The sequence below is a fragment of the Carcharhinus amblyrhynchos genome, chromosome 3 (genome assembly GCF_965287045.1).
Source record: "Carcharhinus amblyrhynchos chromosome 3, sCarAmb.v2.hapA, whole genome shotgun sequence".
Classification (NCBI taxonomy): Eukaryota; Metazoa; Chordata; class Chondrichthyes; order Carcharhiniformes; family Carcharhinidae; genus Carcharhinus; species Carcharhinus amblyrhynchos.
This window is the reverse complement of record NC_137326.1, coordinates 133,307,638-133,333,656: the sequence shown is the minus strand read 5'-3', so window position 1 is coordinate 133,333,656 and position 26,019 is coordinate 133,307,638. Positions and strand designations below refer to the sequence as shown.

The window sequence follows — 26,019 nt, the reverse complement described above, 5'->3', positions numbered from 1 at the left end:
GCCCAGGGTGCTTCACAGGAGTGTGAGGATACAGAACCACATAACGAAGTACAAGGTGACTAAAAGGAGCCTCTTAAAGGTGGGGGAGAGCGAAGTAGCGAGGGCAGAGAGGTTTAAGTTGTAATTCCTGAATGTACGGCCTAGGTAGTGGCCAACGCTGTCACAAGAAATTCCAGGATATGCAATAGGCATATGGAGGAGCATAGAGATCTTAGAAGATTGTAGCATTAAAAGAGATTAGAAAGATAAAGAGGGATGAGGCCGTGCAGATTTAAAAACAGGAATGAGAATTGAAAGTTAACAGTTGAAGGGCAGCCTGTTGCACTAAATACTCTCACAACTACAGTTTACAATGATTTCCATTTAATTACAAATCAAGGTGAACATTTTGCAGATGCATCAAAGCTATAATTTATGGAACTTCTGAAAAACAAAACTGACGAGATAATAAAACAAAACCGTCGCACAAAGAACTCCAGAGTCAGGTCCATAGTTCCCTAAGATTCTTCAGAATTCACGGTCTAGCAAATATTTACCAAAGGGGGAGAAAAAAAATCATTTTATTTTTCTACGCAGCATTAGGCAATTTATAAAATCAACTTTCTGTATGGTCCACTGCAGTTTGTGACCCAACTATATCGTTCTGTTTCTAAAATAAAGGCAGAGGGCAGGGTTCTCTGGCCTCCCCGCGATGTCTTTCTCGCTGCGGGAGGTGGCACGCTATCCGTCAGCAGTGAGACCTTCTGGTCCTGCTGCCGTGAACGGGATTCTCTCCATTGACTCCACCTCACGCTGCCAGGAAACCCAAGGCAGGGGACTGCGGCCTCAGCGGGGCAAGAAGATTCTCACCGGTGTGAGCAGCTGGAAGTTCCAGCCAATTGTGTTTTCTTAAGGAATGAGCTAAAACTTGGGAAATGGCGCTGTTCTCTTTCCGTTATGAGCGGCGGACAACCTTCTGTCGATGGCAAAATTTGGCCGCTGGTGGGTCAGAGGTCACAGAGCCACTGGCGCATTGTTGACAGCAGTTTTCCTGTGCCTTCCATTCCCTGAAGGAAAATTATAGGAAAAAAATGCAGCTCCGGTTCCTTGAACCCGTTGATCGTATGCAAGGTTCCATTGACAGCGATGGAGCATTCCAACATTCATCCAATGGACTATAGAGTGTCTCCTGTGAGAATTTTGAACGGAAAAAAATTTCCTTCCCTGTTCCCAAAATTGAATGCAATACCAGTCATGAAATAGAAATAATGATCTCAGCTGTGCAAATGTTAATTGGTTTAAAACATTAATCCAGAAAGCTGCAACTGGATCGTTCCAGGGCTCACTTGCTTTTGGCAAGTTGAACACTTGTACAAGAGACCAGCTGTTCAGAGTTCATCACAGAATCATAGAATCCCGACAGTGCGGAAGGCTCACCCTACTGTCCTGTTTCCATAACCCTGCACATTTATCATGGTTAATCCACCTAACCTACACATCTTGGGACACTAAGAAGCAATTTAGCGTGGCCAATCCATCTAACCTGCACACCTTCAGACTGTGGGAGGAAACCGGAGCATCCGGAGGAAACTGACGCAGTACAAACTCCACACACTCACCCAAGGCCACAGTTGAACCCGGATCCCTGGTGCCGTGAGGCAGCAGTGCCAACCACCATGCTACCCTCAAACTCAATACTGCTCTTAAACCCATACTGCACAATGCCACAAAGTCTGCTTTTTTGCAATGTCAGGCATTCAGCACAAACACACAACTCTGGCAAAACAAAAACCAATTAAAACCTTTGCTCTGTTACTTGCTGAATATAATGCAACAACATTATTATTTCTTAAATGAAAACCAACTGGGACACAAGCACTGCTTAACAGGTCAACATTTGAAAGAGGAAGAACTCTTGCTATTTGAGTTAGGACCCTTCATCTGAATATCATCAGTTATCATAGAGTCATGGATGTTCACAGCATGAAAACAGGCCCTTCGGCCCAACTTGTCCATGCCGCCAAGTTTTTCCCATTAAGCTACTCCCAATTGCCCACATTTGGCCCATATCCCTCCATACCCATCTTACCTATGTAACTGTTTAAATGCTTCTGAAAAGACAAGATTGTATCCATCTTTACTACTGCCTCTGACAACTCATTCCAGACACTCATCACTTTCTGTGTGAAAAAATTGACCTTCTGCACCCTTGTGTATCTCCTCCCTCTCACCTTCAACCTATGCCTTCTGGTTTTAGACTTCCCTACCTTTGGGAAAAGATGTTGACTATCTACTTTATCCATGTCCCTCATTATTTTATAGACCTCTGTAAGATCACTGCCTAAGCCTCCTAATCTTCAGGGAAAAAAATTCATAGCCTATCCAGCCTCTCCTTATAACTCAAACCATCAAGTCCCAGTAGCATCTTTTCTGCACTCTTTCGAGTTTAAAAATGTCCTTTCTATGATAGGATGACCAGAATTGCCCACAGTATTCCAAGTTTGGCCTTACCAATGTCTTGTACAACTTCAACAAGACGTCCCAACTCCTGCATTCAGTGTTCTGACCAATGAAACCAAGCCTTCTTCACCACTCTGTCAACCTGTGACTCCACTTTCAAGGAGCTATAAACTTGTATCCTGAGATCTCTTTTTCTATGACTCTCTCTCCAATGCCCTACCATTAACTGAGTAAGTCCTGCCCTGGTTCAATCTACCATCATCTTACATTTATCTCAATTAATTATTGAGGAGCATCCCTCAAAACCTCAACATAGTTTTCCTACAGGGCCTGACTAAATTGCTGTGCATTTTCCATTTTGTTCTTTTAACTTCAGAGTTTTAATATTGATTTTTTTTCTGCCCGTACTTTTTAAAATGCTCAGTTCTCGCCACATCTGAGTTGGCTAGTCATATTCTAGTCTATGAAGAACAGTTCATTGCTCCTTTTCAAGAGGGTTGAGGAAGGAGGTTTTGGAAGCAAGCACTGTGGTTTCGGGCATTGCTATTTGGCCCAGCTTAGACAAGTGCGGAAGCAGGCCATTTGGCCTGTTGTACCTATGCTAGCACTTTGAATCACCTGTCGAATGCACACTCTCAGAAGCAGAGTTGAGAAGAGTTGTTGAGATGCAAATGATATGCTTAAATATCAGAGGGCTTTCAGTTTCAAGAGTAGCTTCAGTGAAGTATCTTCAGTCAGGCTTTCCTGTAGGCTCTACAAATAGATGACTTCAGGGTGGGTATGAGATTGGTTGCTAGGCAATATCGGGACAAATCCCATGATTTGTTGTGATCCTTGATGCAGTGAATAATCAATCGAAACCCGAGTAACTATTCACGGCAAATGATCGTTTTCCTCTTGTCTGATTATGGTTTGATGTGTGGGGAATAATGTAAAAAAGATTTGAAGAGAAAGACTTGCATTTCTATAGCACTTGCTATGGTGTCAGGACATCCGGAAGCACTTTGCAGCCAATTAGGTATTTCTGAAGTGCAGTCACTGTAGGGGAAAAAAAGGGAGCTAATGCATGTACAGCAACCCCCTCACAAAAAAAACTGCAGCAAATTAACATCCTAATTTAGTGATATTGATTGCTTTAAAGGCTGGTTTTAAAAAATGATTCTGACTATTTGGAGGAGTGGAATCAAATCCTTTCACATTATAGAGCTGATCTTCCAAATCTCCAGTTTGTCAGGCAGCCTCGACTGTTGGAAACATGGGCAAGCTTGGCCATGATCTTCGAACCACTTAAGATGGCTTCATGTAGGATAGGGTCCTCAACAGCGCTGCAGCAGTCTAAACTTCTGCCTAATGTTCCATATATTTATATCTTGATCTATAACAGGAATGTGACAGAGGGCAATGTATCCCAATTGCTATTTGCTTAAAATTGGATGTCCGTTGCCTCGTTTATATTGAACAATCAATTTAATAAACACCAATTTTCTTTCCAATAGTCAACACTGTTTTTTCACAACATCCATATTATACCATTAAATCCCTGTAGAGGTCATTCGGCCTATCGGGCCTGCGCCAATTCTCCGAAGAAGCATCTTATCCATGGGCCATCCTGCCATCCTATCACTGCAACCCCATCCATTAAGCATTGCCAATCCACCCAACCTACACATTTTTGGACACAAGGTGCAACTTAGCACGGCCAATCCACCCAACCTATAGATTTTTGGACATTATGGGGCAATTTAGCATGGCCAATCCACCCAACCTATAGATTTTTGGACATTATGGGGCAATTTAGCATGGCCAATCCATCTAACCTACACATTCTTGGACACTATGGGGCAACTTATCATGACCAATCCACCCAACCTACACATTTTTAGATACCAAGGGGCAATTTAGCATGGCTAAGCCACTGAATCTGCATACCATAGAACGACAGAACCATAGAAAATTACAGCTCAGAAACAGGCCTTTTAGCCCTTTTTGTCTTTGCCGAACCATTTTTTGCCTAGTCCCACTGACCTGCACTTGGACCATATCCCTCCACACCCCTCTCATTCATGAACCCGTCCAAGAGTTTCTTAAATGTTAAAATGTATTTACCACTTGATCCAGCAGCTCATTCCACACTCCCACTACTCTCTGCGTGAAAAATCCCTCCCTAATATTCTCAAACACCCCCCTAATATTCACTTTGGACTGTGGGAGGAAACCGGAGCACCCACACAGACAGGGAGAACGTACAAACTCCACATAGACAGTCACCTGAGGCCAGAATCGAACCTGGGCCCCAGGCACTGTGAGGCAGCTGTGCTAACCACTGGGCCAATCTGCTGCCCATTGCACTCATTTTTGAGTCCACATCGAAATTTATCTCTCAATCAACACCGCATCTGGTCATTACCACATTGGTGTTTGTGGCATGTTGCTGTGCATAAAGTGGCAGCCATTTCCCTGCGTTACAACAGTGACTGCGCTTCAGAAGGTCACCATCGGCTGCCCCTTCACTCGACGGTGATATTTCCTCATGCTCGCAGGTTTAGGCCATTGCTCTTCATGTAACTGAGTAGGTTGATTCTTGGCCAACAGATCTTTGGACTTCCAGGACAGGATGCCCTAGGAGGTAGTGGGATCTGGACAGCAGAATTTTCTTTCTCATCTTTCCATCGTTGCTGCCCTCCCCACCTCCGTGTCATTGTTAAGACATTGTGATCGAAAGTATGACGAGACTCGAAGCACAAGTTGTCACCATTCTGAACAAATGGTAGCAAGTTCCTCCCAGTCATTAATTTTGATGCTGCTATGTTTAAAGTGCTTTTGGGATTTCCTGAGGTCATAAAAGATGCGATGTATAAATCCCAATTCTTTTTATCTGTACAGATTAACATACATGCAAACTCTCAGCCAAATGTAGCTCCAGTGGAACTATGAAATGCCAATTTGTTAGGACCACTCCTATCTACAAACCAAAGCAATCATTTTGTTGTGATAACTCTATCTATTAAGGGAGGTTAACAAGCATGGGTACAGGGTGGATGTTGGCTGAATGCTTTTCTTATCCCCAATCAGAAACTCGCATCATGCCAACTCACATCTTTCCAAGGTCACTTTAAAAATAGCGAAACTAGTTCCCTTTGATTTCCCTTCACAATTACTGCAGGCAAATACCTGATCACCATCTGTTCCCCCAACAATGGTGTGAAACTCAGGGAGTTCCTTTTCTGTCATGTTCCATATGGGCGGCACAGTGGTTAGCACTGTTGCCTCACCATGCCAGGGACATTGGGTGACTGTCTTTGTGGAGTTTACACGTTCTCCCTTGTCTGTGTGGGTTTCCTCCAGGTGCTCCGGTTTCGTCCCACAGTCCAAAGATGTGCAGGTTAAGTGGATTCGCCATGTAAAATTGCCCCGTGGAGTCCCAGGATGTGTGGGTTAAGGGAATTAGTGGGGTAAATATGCAGGTTATGGGAATAGGGCCTGTTTAAGAAACTCTGTTGGAGAGGCAGTGCAGACTGGATGGGCTGAATAGCCTCCATCTATGATTCTATAGGCTATTCATCCATTCTATGCCAACCCTTTATTGTAATGTAGTTATTCTTTCTTTCTAAAAATGATGCCTCACTGCAATAGGGACCCGGGTTCAATTCCCAGCTTGGATCACTGTCTGTGTGGAGTCAGCATGTTCCCTCCATGTCTGCGTGGGTTTCCTCCGATTTCCTCCCACAGTCCAAAAGACGTGCGGGTTAGGTTGACTGGCCATACTAAATTGACCCTTGGGGATTAGCAGGGTCAATGTGTGGGGTTACGGGGATAGGGTGGGACTGTTGTCGGGGCAGGCTTGACAGGCTGAATGGCCTCCTTCTGTACTGAAGGAATTCTGTGATTCTACGATCTTACACAGGGATTTTCATTTAATCTTGCGTAGAGGGGAGAGTTTTGAATCAATTTAAGCTTGTTACCTTCGCATTTCCTGCCAGCCATTTACTAGGTGTGCCTGGCATCTGGTTAATGGTCACACGCTCCCAGCAGCTGGTAGTGTCATTGGATTCCCTTTACCTTCCCTAAACCTCCTTTTATATGTGAGACGCACACAGCAGACAAACCTAAGCAATGTCCGATGAAAGGTGGTCGATCTGAAATGCGACGGGATCTTGCGGCTCTGCTCACCAACGGGGTTTACCAGCACCGCTGAAGTCAGTAGATTGCTGGCTGGCTCGGCACATTTTCCAGACCCGTCCGCGGCAGGATCCACCGGAAAATGCCGGCCATTACCTGTGTTTCTCTTCCACACGGATGCGACCACACCTGCTGAGAATTTACAGTGTTTCCTGTTTTTATTTCAGATTTCCAGCATCTGCAGTATTTTGCTTTTGGACATCACCAATTCTCCATTGGGGTTGCGTATCAACAGTAAGGTAGCCAAAGCTTACAAATACAGTTCTTTTTTTTGGTTGATTTGTTGGATATTAGCAGATGGGGTAATTTGATTGATATGAGGTATCAGCAAAATTGGGCATTGAACTATCCTTATTACTAAGTACAAAGTGATTCATTCCAGCTCAATGTTTTGTCCACTTCTATATCCTGGAAGAAGACATTCTAAATTGTTTTAAGTACAGCAGCAACAGCTTGGCTACCAAACACGGCATTTCTTTTCAGGATTCATGTAATCATTCTTTGTGCAGTGAAAAGCGTTACTGAACTCTTCAAAATTCTGGAGAGATCCTAAAACTCTGTAATATAAGAGAGAGAAAATAACCAAGAATCAATTTATGGGCCATAAATATGGGTTAGACAGAGACTGTGGTTGAATTACTGACATCCAGTGGACAGGTATAAAAATTAAACAGTTCACAAAGTTGCAGAGTGCAGAAGAGGCCCTTCAGCCCATCACATCTGCACTGACAAGTGAGAAATCCCATTTATCAGTGCTTGTCCCATAGCCTTGAATGTTATGATGCGCCAAGTACATCATACTTGATACTTCTTAAAGGATGCGAGACAACCCGCGCCCACCACCCTCCCAGCTTGTGCACTGCAGAACGTCACCACTCTCTGGGTAAAAGGATTTTCTCTACGTCTCCCCTAAACCTCACGCCCCTCACCTTAAACTTGCGTCTTCTCATGAATGACCTTTCATCTAAGGGCACAGCTGTTCCATATCCACCCTGTCCATGTGCCTCATAATCTTGAACACCTCGATCAGGTCGCTCTTAGTCTTCTGTGCTCCAACAACAATAACTTAAGCCTATGTTCATAACTTAAATGTTCCATCCCACCATTTAATGGTGAATCTTGGTGACTCTCCCCTGCATCTGCTCCAGGACAATCACATCCGCCTATAATATGGCAAAAATCACTGCATGCACTATTCCAGCTGTGGCCTCACTAAAGTTTTATACAACTCTGGATGAGTACATGGGATTTAATGGGATTGAGGGTTATAAGTAGGCCTAGTAGGTAGGGATATGATCAGCGCAACTTGTGGGCTGAAGGGCCAGTTTGTGCTGTAGTTTTCTATGTTCTATGTTCTAACTCCAACATGACTTACCTGTTTTTGTAATCTATGTCTCAATTGATAAAGACAAGTGTCCCATATGCCTTTCTCACCACCCCATTAACATGCCCTTCCACCTTCAGAGATCTGTGGGCAAACACGCCAAGATCCCTTTGTTTCTCAGAACTTCATAGAGTCATGCCATTCATTGAATACTTCCTTGTCACATTACTCCTTCCAAAGTATATTGCCTCACACTTTTCAGGGTTAAATTCCATCTGTCACTTATCCATCCATTTGACCAGCCCATCTGTATCTTCCTGTAACTAAAGACACTCAACCTCACTGTTAACTACCCAGCCAATCTTTGTGTCATTGGCAAACTTACTGATCCTGCCCCCAACATAGTCAACAATGCCGTTTATTTAAAAGACAAATAATCGGAGACCCAACACGGATTCCTGTGGTACACCACCGGACACTGGCTTCCAGTGACTAAAGCAACCTTCTGTCATCACCCTCTGTCTCCTACAACTGAGCCAATTTTTGCTTTTGTTTCTTTGGTTTGACCCAGTGCAAATAAACCTCCTCCCCCACAGGGCCATCTGTCACCTGTTCTTTCGTTGCCTTTTCTCTGAGCTCCGACCTTTCTTCACCCATTAACACATTCTACTATCTTATTTTTGCGCCACTATCAGTATCTTCTATAGCCCTTAATGCCACCATCAACACTCCTTTGTCTTGTGTCCATGACATCTTTGTTAATCTCTCCTTAGCTCCGACCTTCCCCTGACCCTCTATTCTAGTTCACCTCCTCCACCCGTCTCTCCAGCTACACAATTCATTCCATTTCTATCCCTCAGTGTTAACTCTGTTTCTTCCTCATTGATGGTGCCAGACCTGCTGAGGTTATCTCACATTTTCTGTTCTTATTTAAAAATTGAATCAAGTGGTTAAAAGAATATTGGCCTTTTTCTCAGGAATGAAAAGAGCTGGTGAAACGATGGGTGGGATTCTCCAATCTCATCCCTGCCATCCCGCTGCAAGTCGGAATGGAGAACTTGGCATTCCAGTCAAAATTCCATTCACTTTTACCAGCACCGGAACATCCCAGCCGCAAACAAGGACAGGGATTTTCGGCACAGATCTGGGAAACTGCATTCAGTTCTGGGCATCCCACCACAGAGGAAGGATATATTGCCTTAGTGTGTAGGCAGTGAAGGTTCACCAAAGTGATACCGAGACTAAAAAGATATGAGGACAGTTTGCGTAGATTATAGAATCTTAGAATCTCACTTGTACAGAAGGAGGCCATTCAGCCCATTGAGTCTGTACTGACCACAAACCCAGGCCCTATTCCCATAACCCACACATTAACCCTGCTAATCCCCCGACACTTTAATGTGGCCAATCCACCTAACTCGCACATCCTTCAACTGTGGGAGGAAACCTTATTTTACGTGCTCTCCCCAACGACCTCCCCCCGCAAGGAAACACACCCACTGGGAGTATGTAAAATTCAGTCCAATATCTCAGGATTAGTGAATGGTTCTGTCATCAGAACACATCTCCACTTCTGTCCTTGTGATGAGAGGAAGCCTTTGATGAAACAGTTGAACATGGTGGGGTTTGGAAAACTAACTTGAGGACCTCCTGTAGTGATGCACAGTCGCTGAGAAGATTGCTCTCCAACAAGCACATCTTCCTTTGCTAGATGTGTCTCCAAACAGTTGAGTGTCTGAATGGCCAACTCATGAATGTTCCTGTATTCCTAACTGCGTTGACATCAGTTATGAGACATGGGGCCATGGCAAATCTGTGGGAGTGAAATGTGAGGGGTAGAGGGGCAGAGCAGTTTAGGGAAGGAATCACAGAGCTTAGGGTCTAGACAGCTGAGGTCACACTTGTGACAAACAGGCCAAGTAAAATGGGAATGCACAAGAGGCAAGAATTGGAGGCACTCAGTTATCTCAGAGACTTGTAGGTCTTGAGGAGTACATCGAGCTAGAGAGGGGTAAGGTTGTGGAGGGAAAGACAAAAATATTGAATTTTGAGATGTTGGTGGACTGAGGGCCAATGAAGTTCAGTGAGCACAGGGGTATAGGTTGAATGTTCTTGGTGTGAGTTGGAATAGGAAAACATAGTTTTGACTACGGTCATGGTTATAGAGGTTGAAGAAGGCAGGTGAGGGGTATAAAGTATATGGGTGTCTTTAATAAAATGAAGAAAGCTCACAAGTCAGATTTCGTACCAAAGTGTCGAAACCTCACCTGAATTTGCCCGGACTGTGCTCATCAGTTTTAATGGAATTGACGGCATATTCTGGCCTGTAAATTCCGCACCACACCTGGCAAAGCAAAGAGTCACAGTCATTATTACTCAGATCTTAATAATTACTTCACCAGCAACTATAGCACAGTGTCTACATAACATGTTAGGCTACCAGTCTATTCCACCCAATTTGTCAGTGTACTTCTCACTCTCCCAATCATAGAATGTGGACCAATACAGAACAGAGGCTGGCCGTTTGATTCTCCTGCTGGTTCTTTGAAAGAACAACCCAATGAGTTCCATCTCTCTGTTCTTTCACTATTGTATAGAGGGTGACAGGATGGCACAGTGGTTAGCACTGCAGCCTCACAGCGCCAAAGACACTGGCTTGATTCCAAGTTTGGGTCACTAACTATGTGGAGTTTGCACATTCTCCCCACGTCTGCATGGGTTTCCTCCGGGTGCTCTGGTTTCCACTCACACTTCAACAATGTGCTTATTAGTTGCATTGACCATGCTAAATTCTCCCTCAGTGTACCTGAACCGGCGCTGGAGTGTGACAATGTGAGGATTTTCACAGTAACTCCATTGCCGTGTACTTGTGGCTAATAATAAATAAACTAAACTTAGTTATGCAAATATAGATACATCAAATCATAGAATCCTACAGTGCATAAGGAGGCCATTCAGCCCATCAAGCCTGAACCAACACAATCCTATCCAGGCCCTATCCCCATAACCCCTCATTTATCCTGCTAAACCGCCTGACATTAGGGTCAACTTAGCATGGCCAATCAACCTAACCCGCACATCTTTGGACTGTGGGAGGAAACCCATGCAGACACAAGGAGAATGTGCAAACTCCACACAGACAGCAACCTGGGCCTGGGTGGGATTGTTGTCGGTGCAGGCTTGATGGGCTGAATGGCCTCCTTCTGCGCTGCAGGGATTCTATGAAATGTTTGGAATCAATTGTTCTGCCACAGCCTAGGATTGATTTTTTCCAATTAATCATGAACGAATTGGGCACGGCACCAAGTTGGATAAGAATACACAGTGTCCTCTTAGTGTCATGCTTACGTTACTAGACTAATAACTCAAAGGTTGTGAGTTCAAATCCGACCAGAAGAAGCTGAGCTTTAAAAAAACTAGAGATTAAAATATGATGTTGGTAAAGTTGAGCTGAAACCTGCTGAATTACCTTAAAAACCTGCCAGGAGGACCAATGTGCTTTAAAGAAGGAAAAAAATGCCACAACTCCAGCTCTGCACCAGTGTAGCAGACTCTTAACTGTCCTGTGAAATGCCTTGGCTAATCACTCACTTGCGTCAAAACATATCAAGAAGAATGCTCGTTACTATCTTTGCGTGGTTAATAAGTGCCACCCATGTCAGTGACAGTCACGTCCTCAGAATGATTTAAAAGAACCTCTTGCTCTATCCATACTGTACAACTAGATGTCAATGCACTTCATTTACACAACTCTGCTCAATGCATCTGTGGGGCAGATTGACAAATTCTTTGTCAAATGCCATCCCAGGCAATTCTTGCCGAGTTCTTACCTTGGGACTTCCAAAGTGGTTCCTCCAGTGCATTTTGCAGGGTACGTCTGGGTATGACCATTCAAAGATCAGGAGGACTGAGGTAATGTATTAAGTGTGTTACGTGAACACAAGTTGTTACTAGTATTAAACAAACAATATTACGGATGCTGGAATCTGAAATAGAAACAGAAAAATGCTGGAAAATCTCAGCAGGTCTGACAGCACCTGTGGAAAGAGAGTAGGGCCAATGTTCCGAGCTTGGATGACCCTAGCTCTGCCAAAGGGTTATCCAGACTCAAATTGTTGGTCCTATTCGCTCTCCTGAGATGCTGAGATTTTCCAGTGTTTTTCTGCTTCTGTTGTTACTGGTATTGCTGATCCAACCATTATGACATGATTTTATCATCTCACAGAATTAGGAGGCCATTCAGCCTACTGTGCCCATACTGGCCCTTCACAAGAACTATTCAGCTAATCTCACACCACTCTTCTTATTCCCCACAGCACCACAAATTCTTCTTTTTCAAGTATATATTGAATTCCCTTTGGACAGTTAGTATTGAATTTATTTCCACTACTCAAGTAGGGGGGTATATTTCAAGTTGTAACACTCTGCTGAGCAAAATATGTCTCCTCCTTCTTGTTTTTCCTTACCCTTTTCAACCTTGATAGTGTCCTGCACAGTGGGACTTTCCTCTATAATAGGTTTCTTAATATGGAAATAAAGAACTATTGGATCTTTAATTGCATGTCTGAAGATCTCTTGAAAGCTAATGAAAAGTGATTAAAAATTAGTTCTGCGTCTTAGTGAAAAATGCCAGCTGTGAGAGCGATTAATAAAATCTGTTCCAGTATTCATATTGACATTTCAGAGGACAAAGGAGATGATTTTAAAACCTGACATGAATTTTCACACAGGGTTCAGAAGCTTGGACTGAAATACGGAGTGGATCTTTAATCACAATGTGTAAATTTTTCAAATGGTCTTTCCTCACTCACATTAATATGATTATACTGTGAATTCCCCACACCCTGGACATGGAGCTACTGGGGGGAGTGAGAAGAGCAGTAAATCTTGAAGTTAAATCTTATTGTGATGCTATTGTAAAGCAAACGAGGATAAAGTAAAGACAAAGGGACCTGATGGTTTGAATTATAAGGAGAGGCTGGATAGACTGGGACTTTTTTCTCTGGAGCATAGGAGGCTTAGGGGTGATCTTATAGAGGTCTATAAAATAATGAGGGGCACAGATCAGCTAAATAGTCAATATTTTTACCCAAAGGTAGGAGAGTTTAAAGTTAGAGGGCATAGGTTTAAGGTGCGAAGGGAGAGATACAAAGTGGTCCAAAGGGGCAATTTTTTCACAAAGGTTCGTGAGTATCTGGAACAAGCTGCCAGAGATAGTAATAGAGGCGGGTACAATTTTGTCTTTTAAAATGTATTTAGACAGTTACATGGGTAAGACGGGTATAGAGGGATATGGGCAAAATTCAGGGACGAGCTTAGGGATTAAAAAGAAGGGGCTGCATGGACAAGTTGGGCTGAAGGGCCTGTTTCCATGCTCTATGACTCTATGATGTAGAGATGCCAGCGTTGGACTGGGGTAAACACAGTAAGAAGCCTGGTTTAAGTCCAACCAGTTTATTTGATAATAATCCCACAAGCTTTCGTAAATGGTATTCCTTCGTTAGGTGTGTTGGACTGAGGTGGGCAGATTAAGACAAAGACACTTGTATCTCGCCATTGTGTCTTTGTCTACATGTGCCGTGTTTGTGAACCTATCTCTCCACTCACCTGATGAAAGAACAGTGCTCTGAAAGCTTGTGATTCCAAATAAACCTGTTGGTCTTTAACCTGGTGTTGTTACTCTTACTTTGTCAATGTAAGCCTACCCGTGACACTCAGAAATAAACTTAAACTGAAAGCTCCTTCTTTTTCACCAATGTCAAAATCCAGGATCTCCCTATCTCACCCCACTTTCACTACAGGGATTGCAAGAAAGCCCCCCCTTCATCTTTTTAGGAAAATTTGGAGTGAGCAGAAAATGTAGGCATTGGAATTCACTCTCACTTCCCAGGAATTATTGAAAAGAGTTTTTCCTTCCCCTCAGCAATCTGAGCTGTGATGAAGCATCGCTCTGGGAGAGCTCTTTGGTATTGTGTTCACAGGACAAGACTCAAATGCAAACTGTGGTAAGCTTTCTGGCCTGGGGAGCCTTGGGCAGCACGGTAGCACAGTGGTTAGCACTGCTCCTTCACAGCTCCAGGGACCTGGGTTCGATTCCTGGCTTGGGTCACTGTCTGTGTGGAGTTTGCACATTCTCCCTGCGTCTGGGTGGTGCTCCAGTTTCCTCCCACAGTCCAAAGATGTGCAGGTTAGGTTAATTGGCCATGCTAAATTGGCCCTTAGTGTCCTGGGTTGTGTAGGTTAGAGGGATTAGTTGGTAATATACGGGGTAGGGCCTGAGTGGGATTGTGGTCGGTGCAGACTCAATGGGCTGAATGGCCTCCTTCTGCACTGTAGGGTTTCTATGATCTTCTATGATCTACTTCTATGATCTATGTTCTAACCTTACCCACTCACCACACACAATCCAGCCCTGCACATTCCAGGGACATGAGGATTGTTAGCCAGAGCAGATGAATCCCAAAAATATCCAGAGAGAAATAAGGCCGGAATTTTCCCATCCCTTCTCCGTGGCAGATTTTCCGGGTTTTCCCACCCGTCGTTGGCCGCCATTGAGATCCTTCAGGCCTGTCGAAGTGTATGGAATTTCGCGCGACTTGCCAGTCCCGCTGCTGAGGAAACCGCAGCAGGGAACGACTTCAACGAGACCGGAAGATCCTGCCCAGCGGGAAGGGCTGGAAAATCCGGCTCGCAGTCCCTCTGAACTTGGCGGTGCTGAATTAAGTGAACCAGGAAATTCTGAAAATCACCTTGATGGAATTAAGTGGAGAAATTGGCACGCATAAAATGGAGATAAAACATGTGCCAAACACACTAGTTTAGCAATGGAATTTAGCAATTTAGCAATTCTGGGCCAAAGGGCCTGTTCCGCGCTGTAATGTTCTATGTTCTATGGAAATGACCACTGCACGATCTGTATAGGGGGTAATCCCAGTGTGAAATTTGTGGAACGCATTTTTAAAGGTACTTGAGTCCAGTGCTTAAAAGGTAAATTAGAGGCCTAAATAGTAGGTAGGTAGGTAGATTAAAGGCCTAAAGATGATCAAAGAATCCTTTTTGATCACTCGCCTGTAATGACTGGTACAAGTGTTGAAGCTAGTTCACTAAGGATTCTTCAGTGGCTGCCTGAGGCCGTATAATCTTTACTTAGCAATCCTGAGTGGTAGCAGAATCAGGGGTGCTGTCCTGATTCCGCGGGTATCACAACCCCCTCTCTCCCACCTCCCTTTCCAACAGATCTCCTTCCCTTCCTCCCACCCAAATTCTTGGGATATGTCCGTCAGTCAACCCAACATCAATGCCCATTCCATCAGGGGACCTGCATCAAGAGCCTGCCATTCATCAGTCTGATGTGAAAGTGGCCCCATTTGATATGGTCCAGGCGCCGTTCTCTGTGCCCAGTTCTTAATGGGCAGGAGCTGCGAACCTTCCCATCTCTTTGTTCTATGAGATTAAAGGGACAGTCATGGATACATAGTCAACTAAAGTGCAATTGTTTTTCTGGCTGGAGAAAAAGATGCAATGGTGTTCCCTAGGAGGGCTGCTCTTTTTAAAGGTTAAAAGTTTATTTAGGAAACTTAACATGGCTTACCTTAACACTGCAATTAAATTATTGTGAAAGTCCCCTAGTCATCACACTCTGGGTACAATGGCGGAGAATTTAACATGACCAATATAACTAACCAGCATGTCTTTCAGACTGTGGGAGAAAACCAGAGCACCTGGAGGAAACACATACAGACGCAGGAAGAATGGGCAGACTCCACCCAGACAGTGACCCAACCGGGAATTGAACCTGGGCCCATGGCGCTGTGAGGCAGCAGTTCTAACCACTGTGCCAAAGTGCCAGCCTTTCTGATAGATGTTAATAACCTGGATTTGGGTTCAGATGCAAGGCATAATATCAACATTTGCAAAAGAAAGTTGGGACTTGGAAATACAGCAACCAATGAGAAGGATAATGGCAAACTTCAAGGAGGGGCATAGACTGACTGGTAAAAAGCAGACACATGCCACGTTATTTGCTTGTAGCTCAGACACCTCAGATTGGCACGCCTGGTTTTAAATTTTATTGGGACAGTTTCGCAGCAAAACAAAATTCAACTGAGCCCTCACCTGTGCAAAGTTCAGGAAGAAGAGTTGATTATGGTTCAGGTTGACACCGGGCAGCAGGCCATCATGCCCACTTCTCTTCACGTGTAACTGATAAGCCTGAAAAGGTACATTCAATGTGACAGATTAGAAACCGTGGCACAGATCACCAATGCTGAGAACGCACAACGCGGATGTACCTGGAAGGAAGATAGAAAAGATAGAGAGAGAAGTAGGTCAAAGTCTCAGCTATGTCCCTCTGACAGGGCACTAGAAGCATTAGAATAAAATCTTCGAACCATAGAATGTCTACAGTGCGGAAAGTGACCATTTGGCCCATTGAGTCTGCACTGAGCACAATCCCACCCAGGCCCTATCCCTGTCTACCCTAGCTAGTCCACCAGACACTAAGCATGGCCAATCCACCTAACCCACACATCTTTGGATTGTGGGAGGAAACCGGAGCACCCAGAGGAAACCCATGCAGACGTGGGGAGAACATGCAGATTCTGTACAGGCAGTAACACAAGCTGGCACTTGAACCCAGGCCCCAGGTGCTGTGAGAGACAGCAGTGTTAACCACTGTGCCACCGTATCCTCCTAAGTCTGCACTAACTTTCTGAAAGGCCATCTTACCCATGTCCATCCCCTGCTGCTCCCCACACATTTCCCATGGCTAATCCATCTAATCTGCACATCTGTGGAGACTAAGGGACAAGATACTATGGCCAATCCACCAAATGTGTATATTTGTGGACACTAAGAGGCAATTTATCATGGCCAATTCACCTAACCGACACATCTTTGGAGTGTGGGAGGAAGCCAGAGCACCTGGAGGAAACCCACACAGACACAGAAAGAACGTGCAAACTCCACATAGACAGTTACCCAAGGTCAGAATTGAACCAGTTCCCTGGAGTTGTGAGGCAGCAGTTCTGAAACCACTGTGCCAGCTGCCTACCAACAGATAGAAATATTTCCTCAAGTCATCATGCATCAGAAACTTTCTAAGCAAAGTGAAGAGACATGGAGCCAATTCTACATTTCTGTCCTTCCATTTTAAAGGAGGGGGGGAGTAGGTGGGGAAGAAGCTATGAGCTCTGTGCACTCACATCCTCCTTGTCAAACCATGTAATGTGGGGGTGTTGGGTTGCCCATTGGTGGGTGAGAAACCAGCAAGGTCACAGCAATTGCGTTGTTAAAAAGCTACGCTTGACATGAAGCAGTTGCAAGTCTGAAAGTTCTGCAGAATTCAAAGGGAATTAATGTGTTAATCCCTAAAGCTAATAGAGAGGCAAACGATGAGAAACCTTTTGTGCAAAGCAAACAGCTGAGTAGAGTAGATCAGTCAGCAAGTCCTGGTGATCTGCAGGGTACAGCATATTAGTGAATCCCCTGAGGCTCCCTGCTGATCTGTACACGAATAGTGGCTTCCGTCACTCACACAAAATTATTTCAGAAATATTTAGTCCAGTAAATACACTGTACTTAATTATCCCAAGCATGGGACTCAATGATCCCTGCCCCCTCCGCTGGCTAAAATGTTGAGGAGGAGAGGTGTGGGGGGTGGAGAGAGAGCATTGCGGGTGAACCCCACTTGAAGGCTGAGGTGTGTCTGTCTGACAGGGCACTAGTAGCATCAGAATAGAATCTCACAGCCACAGAAAGCCTGCAGTGCAGAGGGAGGCTATTCGGCCCATCGGGTTTGCGCCAACCTTTTGAATGACCACTCTATCGCAGCCCTTTAACAATGGAGCCAGGTTATTCGCTCTAAAGGTGACACTTAAGCCTCTTTCTCTGGACCAAGTCCTGCCTTAGAGAGCTGCCGGCCAGTCTGACATCTCAGCAGTGCTGCCAGGAGACGTGGTGATCTCTGGGGTTACAGATGATCTCACCCCACCGAGGAGCCCAGGTTAAGTCTGGAACGGGGGGGCCTCAGCTAGTGGCTTCGAGGACACGGTGATCTGGATGGAAGAGGCAAGGGAAGGAGAGTGGGGAATGGCCTTGATCTCCGAGAGGAGTCTGTAAAGGGCCCAGGAGAGGAAGTGTCTGCAAAGGAGTCCCACCACATTTCCTGACGCCAACCTAAGCAGCCAGACATCCTGCATGACAACCCCCCATCACAGGTGAAATACAATGGGGACAGGATTAGGTCACCGAGTGGCCATTTATGGGTCTCTGTAGACCTGAGTATCGGTCTCCCGCACCCGCCTCCCTTCCCCCTGCCCCTATAGTTTAGGGGCAAAGGGATAGATGGCAGGAAGGCCACCCGTTGGATTTTACATGCACCCTCCCAAAAGCTAGGGGACATTAAATCCAGCCCATTGAGTGAAACAGTTGCGATGTCTCGCTTGAGAGAGTTGCAGCTCAGTCTGTGTTACGCCATGAGCAGCTATACTGAATGACACTTCAGGCAGCTGACTGCAGCACTGACCGAGTATCCAGCACCCTGCAATGTTAACCAGCCAGCTGACTGCAGCATTGACCGAGTATCCAGCACCCTGCAATGTTAACCAGCCAGCTGATTGCAGCATTGACCGAGTATCCAGCACCCTGCAATGCTAACCAGCCAGCTGACTGCAGCATTGACCGAGTATCCAGCACCTTGCAATGTTAACCAGCCAGTTGACTGCAGCATTGACCGAGTATCCAGCACCCTGCAGTGTTAACCAGCCAGCTGATTGCAGCACTGACTGAGTATCCAGCACCCTGCAATGTTAACCAGCCAGCTGACTGCAGCATTGACCGAGTATCCAGCACCCTGCAATGTTAACCAGCCAGCTGACTGCAGCATTGACCGAGTATCCAGCACCCTGCAATGTTAACCAGCCAGCTGACTGCAGCACTGACCGAGTATCCAGCACCCTGCAATGTTAACCAGCCAGCTGATTGCAGCACTGACCGAGTATCCAGCACCCTGCAATGTTAACCAGCCAGCTGACTGCAGCACTGACCGAGTATCCAGCACCCTGCAATGTTAACCAGCCAGCTGACTGCAGCATTGACCGAGTATCCAGCACCCTGCAATGTTAACCAGCCAGCTGACTGCAGCACTGACCGAGTATCCAGCACCCTGCAATGTTAACCAGCCAGCTGACTGCAGCATTGACCGAGTATCCAGCACCCTGCAATGTTAACCAGCCAGCTGACTGCAAATAAAATATCGTGGATGCTGCAATCTTAAACAGAAATTGTTGTGTTGAAGATAAATGCAAGTATTTGTTGTTATCTCAGGTTGCCTCACCTTGTAGGCTTGTCTGATGCCTCCATTGTCTGCAATGTTCTCTCCCAGTGTGTTAATGCCACTCAGCTGCAATTTGATAAGAAAAAAACATAACATCAATCAGATTAGCGAATGCAGTTCATTCCAAGAGTGTTCACCATTGGGATGTTCGTGAGTTCACGTCTCTACGAATATTTAAGTAACACGGTTTTGCTTTCCATTGGCAAAAGCCTTCTCAACATGAAATGGAAGGAGGAAAGTTTACTCTGTGCTTTGATGGACAAGTCACAGTTTCTGACAATGCGGGAGTGCATTCTCGTGATTCACGAATTGAACCTTGATGCATTCCCTGTGCCTTGAGTGGAAGTTATGTTACAGATCTTGTTTATCTTTATTCATTCGTGGGACATGGGTGTCAATGGTTGAGCTGGTATTTATTGCCCATCTCTAGTTGCCCTTGGAGGTCAGTTGAGAAGTAACCACATTGCTGTGGCTCTGGAGTCACATGTTGGCCAGACCAAGTAAGGACGGCAGATTTCCTTCCCTGAAGGACATTAATAAACCAGATGGGTTTTTCCAGCTATCGGCAATGGTTTCATGGTCATCAGTAGATTTGATATTTCTTCTTGAATTCAGATTCCACCAGCTGCCTTTTGGCGGGGTTTGAACCCAGGTCCTCAGAACATTAGCTGAGTTTCTGGAGTAATAAACTAGCAGCAATGCCACTAAGCCATCCCCTCCCCAAAATGCTGGGGTGATCCCATTTGGAGTGTTGCATTCAGTTCTGGGCACTGCACCTCAGCAAGAATATGTTAGCCTCAGAGGGGTTGCAGTAAAAATTTATCAAGATCATACCATGCTAAATGGTTAAACCGCGAGGTCAGGGAGAAAGGAATAGAGAGTTGTGCATGTTGGTAGAGTTTAATGAGGAAAGATGGGAGGATGCTCAAGAGGAGAATAAATAAAACCATAAGGCATAGAAGCAGAATTAGGCCACTCGACCCATCGAGTCTGGCCCTCTTTTCAAACATGGCTGATATTTTTCTCATCCCCATTTTCCTGGCTTTTCACCATAACCCCTGATCCCCTTATTAATCAAGAACTTATCTATCTCTGTCTTAAAGACACTCAATGATCTGGCCTTCACAGCCTTCTGCGGCAAAGAGTTCCACAGATTCACCACTCTCTGGCTGAAGAAATTCCTCCTCATCTCTGTTTAGCCTGAGGTTATGCCCTCTGGTTCTAGATTTCCTAGTAGTGGAAACATCCTCTCTACTATATCCAGGCTTCACAGTATCCTGCAAGTTTCAATAAGATCCCCCTCTCATCCTTCTAAACTCCAACGAGTACAGACCCAGAGTCCTCAACCGCTCTTCATTCGACAAGTCTTCATTCCAGGGATCGTTCTTGTGAACCTCCCCTGGACCCCTTCCAAGGCCAGCACATCCTTCCTTGAATAAGGGGCCCAAAACTACTCACAATACTCCAAATGGGGTCTGACCAGAGCCTTATACAGCCTCAGAAGTACATCCCTGCTTTTGTATTCTAGCCCTCGCGGCCTGAATGCTAACATTGCATTCCCAACTGCCAGCCGGATTCACACATTAACCTTAAGAGAATCTTGAATAATGACTCCCACGTCCCTTTGTGTTTCTGATTTCCTAAGCATTTCCCCATTTAGAAAATGGTTAATGCCTCCATTCCTCCTTCCAAAGTGCATAATCTCACACTTTTATTTTGTATTCCATCTGCTGCCTCTTTGTCCACTCTCCCAGCCAGTCCAAATCCTTCTGCAGCCCCCTGCTTCCTCAATACTACCTGTCCCTCTGTATCTGCTGGCATGTGGACTGGTTTGTTTGCGTGGCCTGTTTTTGCGCTGTAAATACCAATGTGAATGGGAGCAAATAAAAGACAGGCTTCCAATTCTTTGACCTACGTGTTGTCCACCTGCCAGATCCCAGGAGAAGTTTCCATACTCGTACACCACACACTGTGAAAGTTCTTTGAAGTTCTTGGCTGATTGTTTCGACCACCAGTCCACGAGGTTTCCTTCTTTGTCAAAGTTCCGACCTACATCAGGTATACGGATGGACCCGTTAGAACTGCGGCTGACGGCAAACCCATATTCCGTCCCGATTAAAATTAATTCATCAGTCTTACCGTTGTCATCGAATCCGTGAGTGATTTCGTGACCGATAACCATGCCGATAGCACCAAAGTTCAACGCACTTGGCTGTCCTTTTCCAAAGAAAGGTGGCTGGAGAATGCCAGCTGGGAAAACTGGCACAAAACAAAAGCTTCGTTAATTGCCTAATAAAGGATTGTTTCAAGTTCCTTGTCCTTATCATGGAATCATAGAATCCCTATAGTGCAGGAAGAAGCCATTTGGTCCATTGAGTCGGCACTGACTCTCCAAAACAGCATTTCACCCCTCCCCTCCCATCCAGGCCCTCCCCTCTGCCCTTTTCCCCGTAACCCTGTGCATTTACCGTGGCCAATCCATCTAACCTGCACATCTTGGGACACTAAGGGGCAATTTACCATGGCCAATCCATCTAACCTGCACATCTTGGGACACTAAGGGGCAATTTACCATGGCCAATCTACCTGACCTGCACATCTTGGGACACTAAGGGGCAATTTACCATGGCCAATCCATCTAACCTACACATCTTGGGACACTAAGGGGCACTTTGCCATGGCCAATCTACCTGACCTGCACATCTTGGGACACCAAAGGGCAATTTACCATGGCCAATCCATCTAATCTGCACATCTTGGAACACTAAGGGGCAATTTATCATGGCTAATCCATCTAATCTGCACATCTTGGGACACTAAGGGGCAATTTACCATGGCCAATCTACCTGACCTGCACATCTTGGGACACCAAAGAGCAATTTACCATGGCCAATCCATCTAACCTGCACATCTTGGGACACTAAGGGGCAATTTACCATGGCCAATCCATGTAACCTGCACCTCTTGGAACACGAAGGGGCAATTTACTATGACCAATCCACCTAACTCACATATCTTGAACTCTGTTGACCAAACCAGTCCTTGTAAGCTCCAAAAACCCAGCAGCTCGAAGGGCTAGATGGCCTACTCCTGCTCCTATTTCTTATGTTCTTATAACGCCTCCAGCAGGTGTAGCACCCTCTCAGTACTGCACCAAAGTGACAGCCTAGGTTGCATGCTCAAATCTCTGGAGGTTGGACTCCTCACTGCATCAGAAACGAAAGTGCTACCTACTGAGCATTGACTAATACCACAACCACAGCTTACTAATCTATCTGAATTGATTTTGCAATAGATTTTAAAGTATTATTTATTATAGGAAAAGCTGAGGGGGTGACCTGATAGATGCCGTTTATGTTTATGAAATGATTTAATAAGGTAGGCATAGAAGATGTCTACACTTCTGATGAATCCAAAATGGAGTCATAAATATAAGATAAAGTTTATTGGTTTAATTATTAGTGTCACAAGGAAGGCTTATATTAAGACTGCAATGAAGTTACTGTGAAATTCCTCTAGTTGTCACACTCCTGTGCCTGTTTGGGTACATTAAGGGAGGATTTAGTATGGCCAATGCACCTAACCAGCGCGTCTGTTTGAACCAAAAGAGAAAATCTGGAAAATCTCAGCAGGTCTGGCAGCAAATCTAAGGAGAGAAAAGAGCTGAAGTTTCAAGTCCAGACGACCCTTTGTCAAAGCTAAAAGGCAGAGAAAGTGGGAGATATTTATGCTGCGGAGTGAGGGAATGAAAGATGAATCATAATCATAGAAACAAGGGGAAAGGCTGCTAATGGCAGCCCACAGAGAGAATAGAAGGTGTGAATGGCCAAACAGCAGCGAAGTTGAAATCAGAGGATAAACTGTGACAGATGAAGATGTGAGGGAAGGGAGAGGGAATGGATAGGCGGAAACCGGAGCACCCAGAAGAAACCCACGCAGACACGGAGAGAATGTGCAAGCTCCACAATGATGTTGACCCAAGCCGGGAATCAAGGTCCCTGGCACTGTGAGGCTGCTGTGCTAACCACTGTGCCATCGTGCTGGCCTTTTTGATACTTATTAATAACTTGGATTTGCATTTAGTTGTTGATGGAGGATTTAGTAAGATCAGTGCACCTAACCAGCATGTCTTTTGGACTGTGGGAAGAAACTGGAGCACCTGGAGGAAAACCCACATAGACGCAGGAGAACGTGTCAGCTCTACATAGATAGTGACCTAAGCCGGGAATCGAACCTGGGTCCCTAGCGCTGTGAGGCAGCAGTGCTAACCATTAAACTCACTAAATTAAAAGGGGAAGCTTCCGACTCAGACACAAGAACATTAGCGACTGAGCCAAAACTGAAACTACGCCCACAGTTTGACAGAAGTGACCCCACTCCAAGGCTTGGAAGCACTGAACGCTTTTTAAGAGCACTGTGCCTTTAATTGGTTGAAGGAGAGACCTTGGCCCTATCCGGGAGGATGTCCTGCCTCTGTGAACTGCTGGCCAATCCGATGGCCGATGCTTCTCCAGTCACAGAAGCACCAAGACGAGCGGCAGCCAATCCCCAGTAATGATCGTCGCTGTAGCTAGGCGACAAGCTGAGTGGGTGGAGCCTGTCAGACATGGGGTAGCGGGGGCCGTATTATCGGGCGGGTAAAAAACATTGGGGTGAGGAGTTGCGGTGAAAGGGATCAAGGGATATGGGAGGAAAAGGAGGGGAGGGGGAATCAGGAAATTGAATTCGATGATCAGCCATGATCAAAATGAATGGTGGAGTGGGCTTGAGGAGCCGAATGGCCTACTCCTGTTTCTGGTTTCTATGTTCTAGGAGTGCCATTCTGCAGAGGGGCAGAGTCTCTACTGGGATGCCCACTCAGCAGGGATGCCAATTTCAGTTAACAACAACCAGGATTCGCTGGGTGATGGTGTCACATGACACAGGTGCGCCCTGGTTATAAAAGAAATGGTGACAGTGGGGATGTGGAGGCCTCCAGGGGCCGTACAATTGGCCCACTGATGGCTCTACACTTCCCTTTTCCCCACTCCTGACACCAGGCACTGGGATACAATTCCAATGCCAGTGGGCAGGAGAAAGGCACGCCACCCAACATCACGCTCCCCATCCCTGCCCGCTAACCCACCCCCCCCGGGGAGGCTGGGGGCACAGGGAAGGGGGTGGAGCAGAAGATGACAGCCCCTATACTGGGAAATCATCTGTCTGCTGCCTCCACTGGAGAAACGTGAATGAAGAAGGAACGAGGGGAGAAAAAGGATGAATAAGATGGCAGAGCGGGGACAGGAGAGCAAAGGGTGCGTAAATTTGGATAATATCTGCTCTGGAGTATTGATGTTCATTTCAATAGTCCATTAAGTAGTCAATTTTATGATCCATTCATGGTCAAGTTGTAAGAATCACAAGTCCACAGAAACAGGGATTAAAAGAGTAAGCAGGAAGTGTTAAGTGTGCACGTACCGATAGTGTAGCGTACAACAAGGATTAGTCTTCTTGCTCACAAACAAAGGTCTGAAGGTAATTGGATTGAAATGAATTTGCTTGACGCTGGCACTAACACTCACTTGCTGAGTGTAATATAAAGTGGTCTAATGAATTCATAGCCAGTCTCATCTCACTAAAATCCTTGTTAGTGAGCTGGCTAAAAGATTCGAGTGGTCCATGTGAAAAGCTGCATGTTGACCATGCCCCAGTTATTGCAGTCCTGTGATTAGATATTGGTCTGTAAAGGGTGCACTCGTGAGTGTAAGACACTCGAGCCACTTACAGAGGTCAGCAGCCCTGAAGGGAAGGTGGAAGGCAGAGCTTGCGCTACATTGTCTGCAAGTCATGGTTAAAGTTTATTCATTAGTGTCACAAGTTACATTAACACTGCAGTGAAATTACTGTGAAAATCCCCTGGTTGCCACACTCCAGTGCCCGTTTGGGTCAACTGAGGGAGAATTTATTCATAGAATCCCTACAGTGCAGAAGGAGGCCATTTGGCCCATCGAGTCTGCACGGACTACAATCCCACCCAGACCCTATCCCTATTCTCCATGAGTTTAGCCTAGCTAGTTCACCTAGCATGTAGAAGCAATTTAACATAACCAATCCACCTAACCCGCATATCTTTGGACTGTGCGAGGAAACCGGAGCACCCTGAGGAAACCCGCTCAGACACGGGGAGAACATGCAGACTCCACACAGACAGTGACCAAAGCCAGGAATCAAACCCACATCCCTGACGCTGTGAGACAGCAGTGCTAACCACTGTGCCACCCTTAAGTTTGTACAAGAGCTTTTACCATTGGTGAAAAATTCACGTCGATCCATCAGTGTATTTTTTTTCCTTTAAATTGGGCAACATTAGCAACGAAATGCATCTCTGTAATGGGCGTCATGGTGACTGGATATAATAACTCAATTAGAGACCAATTTTCTCTGATGGGGCAATTTTCCAATTATAGTTTCCTTTGATTCTTGTGTGTTTCCGTGAGCTCAAACATCTCACCGGCAGCTTCAATTACAGCTGCCTCATTACCATCCTCTCCGCCAGTTGGGAAAGATGAGGTACCTTTCGCAGAACGCTGGACTTATTCCGTGGGCCCCAGTTGAAGAAGCAGGTTTGAATGTTGTCTGCACAATTACAAATTACATTTATGTAACGCCTTGACCCAGGGTAAATGCCCCAGGGCATTTCACAGGTACACCATTTGACAAAAATTGTCACTGAACCAGAGGAAGAGACATTTGGACAGATGAA

The 26,019-nt window shown here is 45.4% G+C and overlaps 1 protein-coding gene across 4 annotated transcripts in view; it reads right to left on the bottom strand.

The window, feature by feature from the left end:
• Nucleotides 1-346: 346 nt before the first annotated feature.
• LOC145341139 (neprilysin-like) overlaps nt 347-26,019 on the bottom strand; it is a 216,495-nt gene continuing 190,822 nt past the window's right edge. For all 4 annotated transcript variants that reach the window (XM_080186028.1, XM_080186027.1, XM_080186029.1 and 1 more), the window contains exons 18-23: nt 21,417-21,536; nt 21,193-21,326; nt 19,278-19,343; nt 16,058-16,153; nt 10,210-10,286; nt 347-7,175 (exon numbers count right to left, since the gene is read on the bottom strand). In XM_080186028.1, coding sequence (XP_080042154.1) covers nt 7,076-7,175; nt 10,210-10,286; nt 16,058-16,153; nt 19,278-19,343; nt 21,193-21,326; nt 21,417-21,536 — 593 coding nt within the window. In that variant the 3' untranslated portion in view covers nt 347-7,075. The remainder of the gene's footprint in view (nt 7,176-10,209; nt 10,287-16,057; nt 16,154-19,277; nt 19,344-21,192; nt 21,327-21,416; nt 21,537-26,019) is intronic.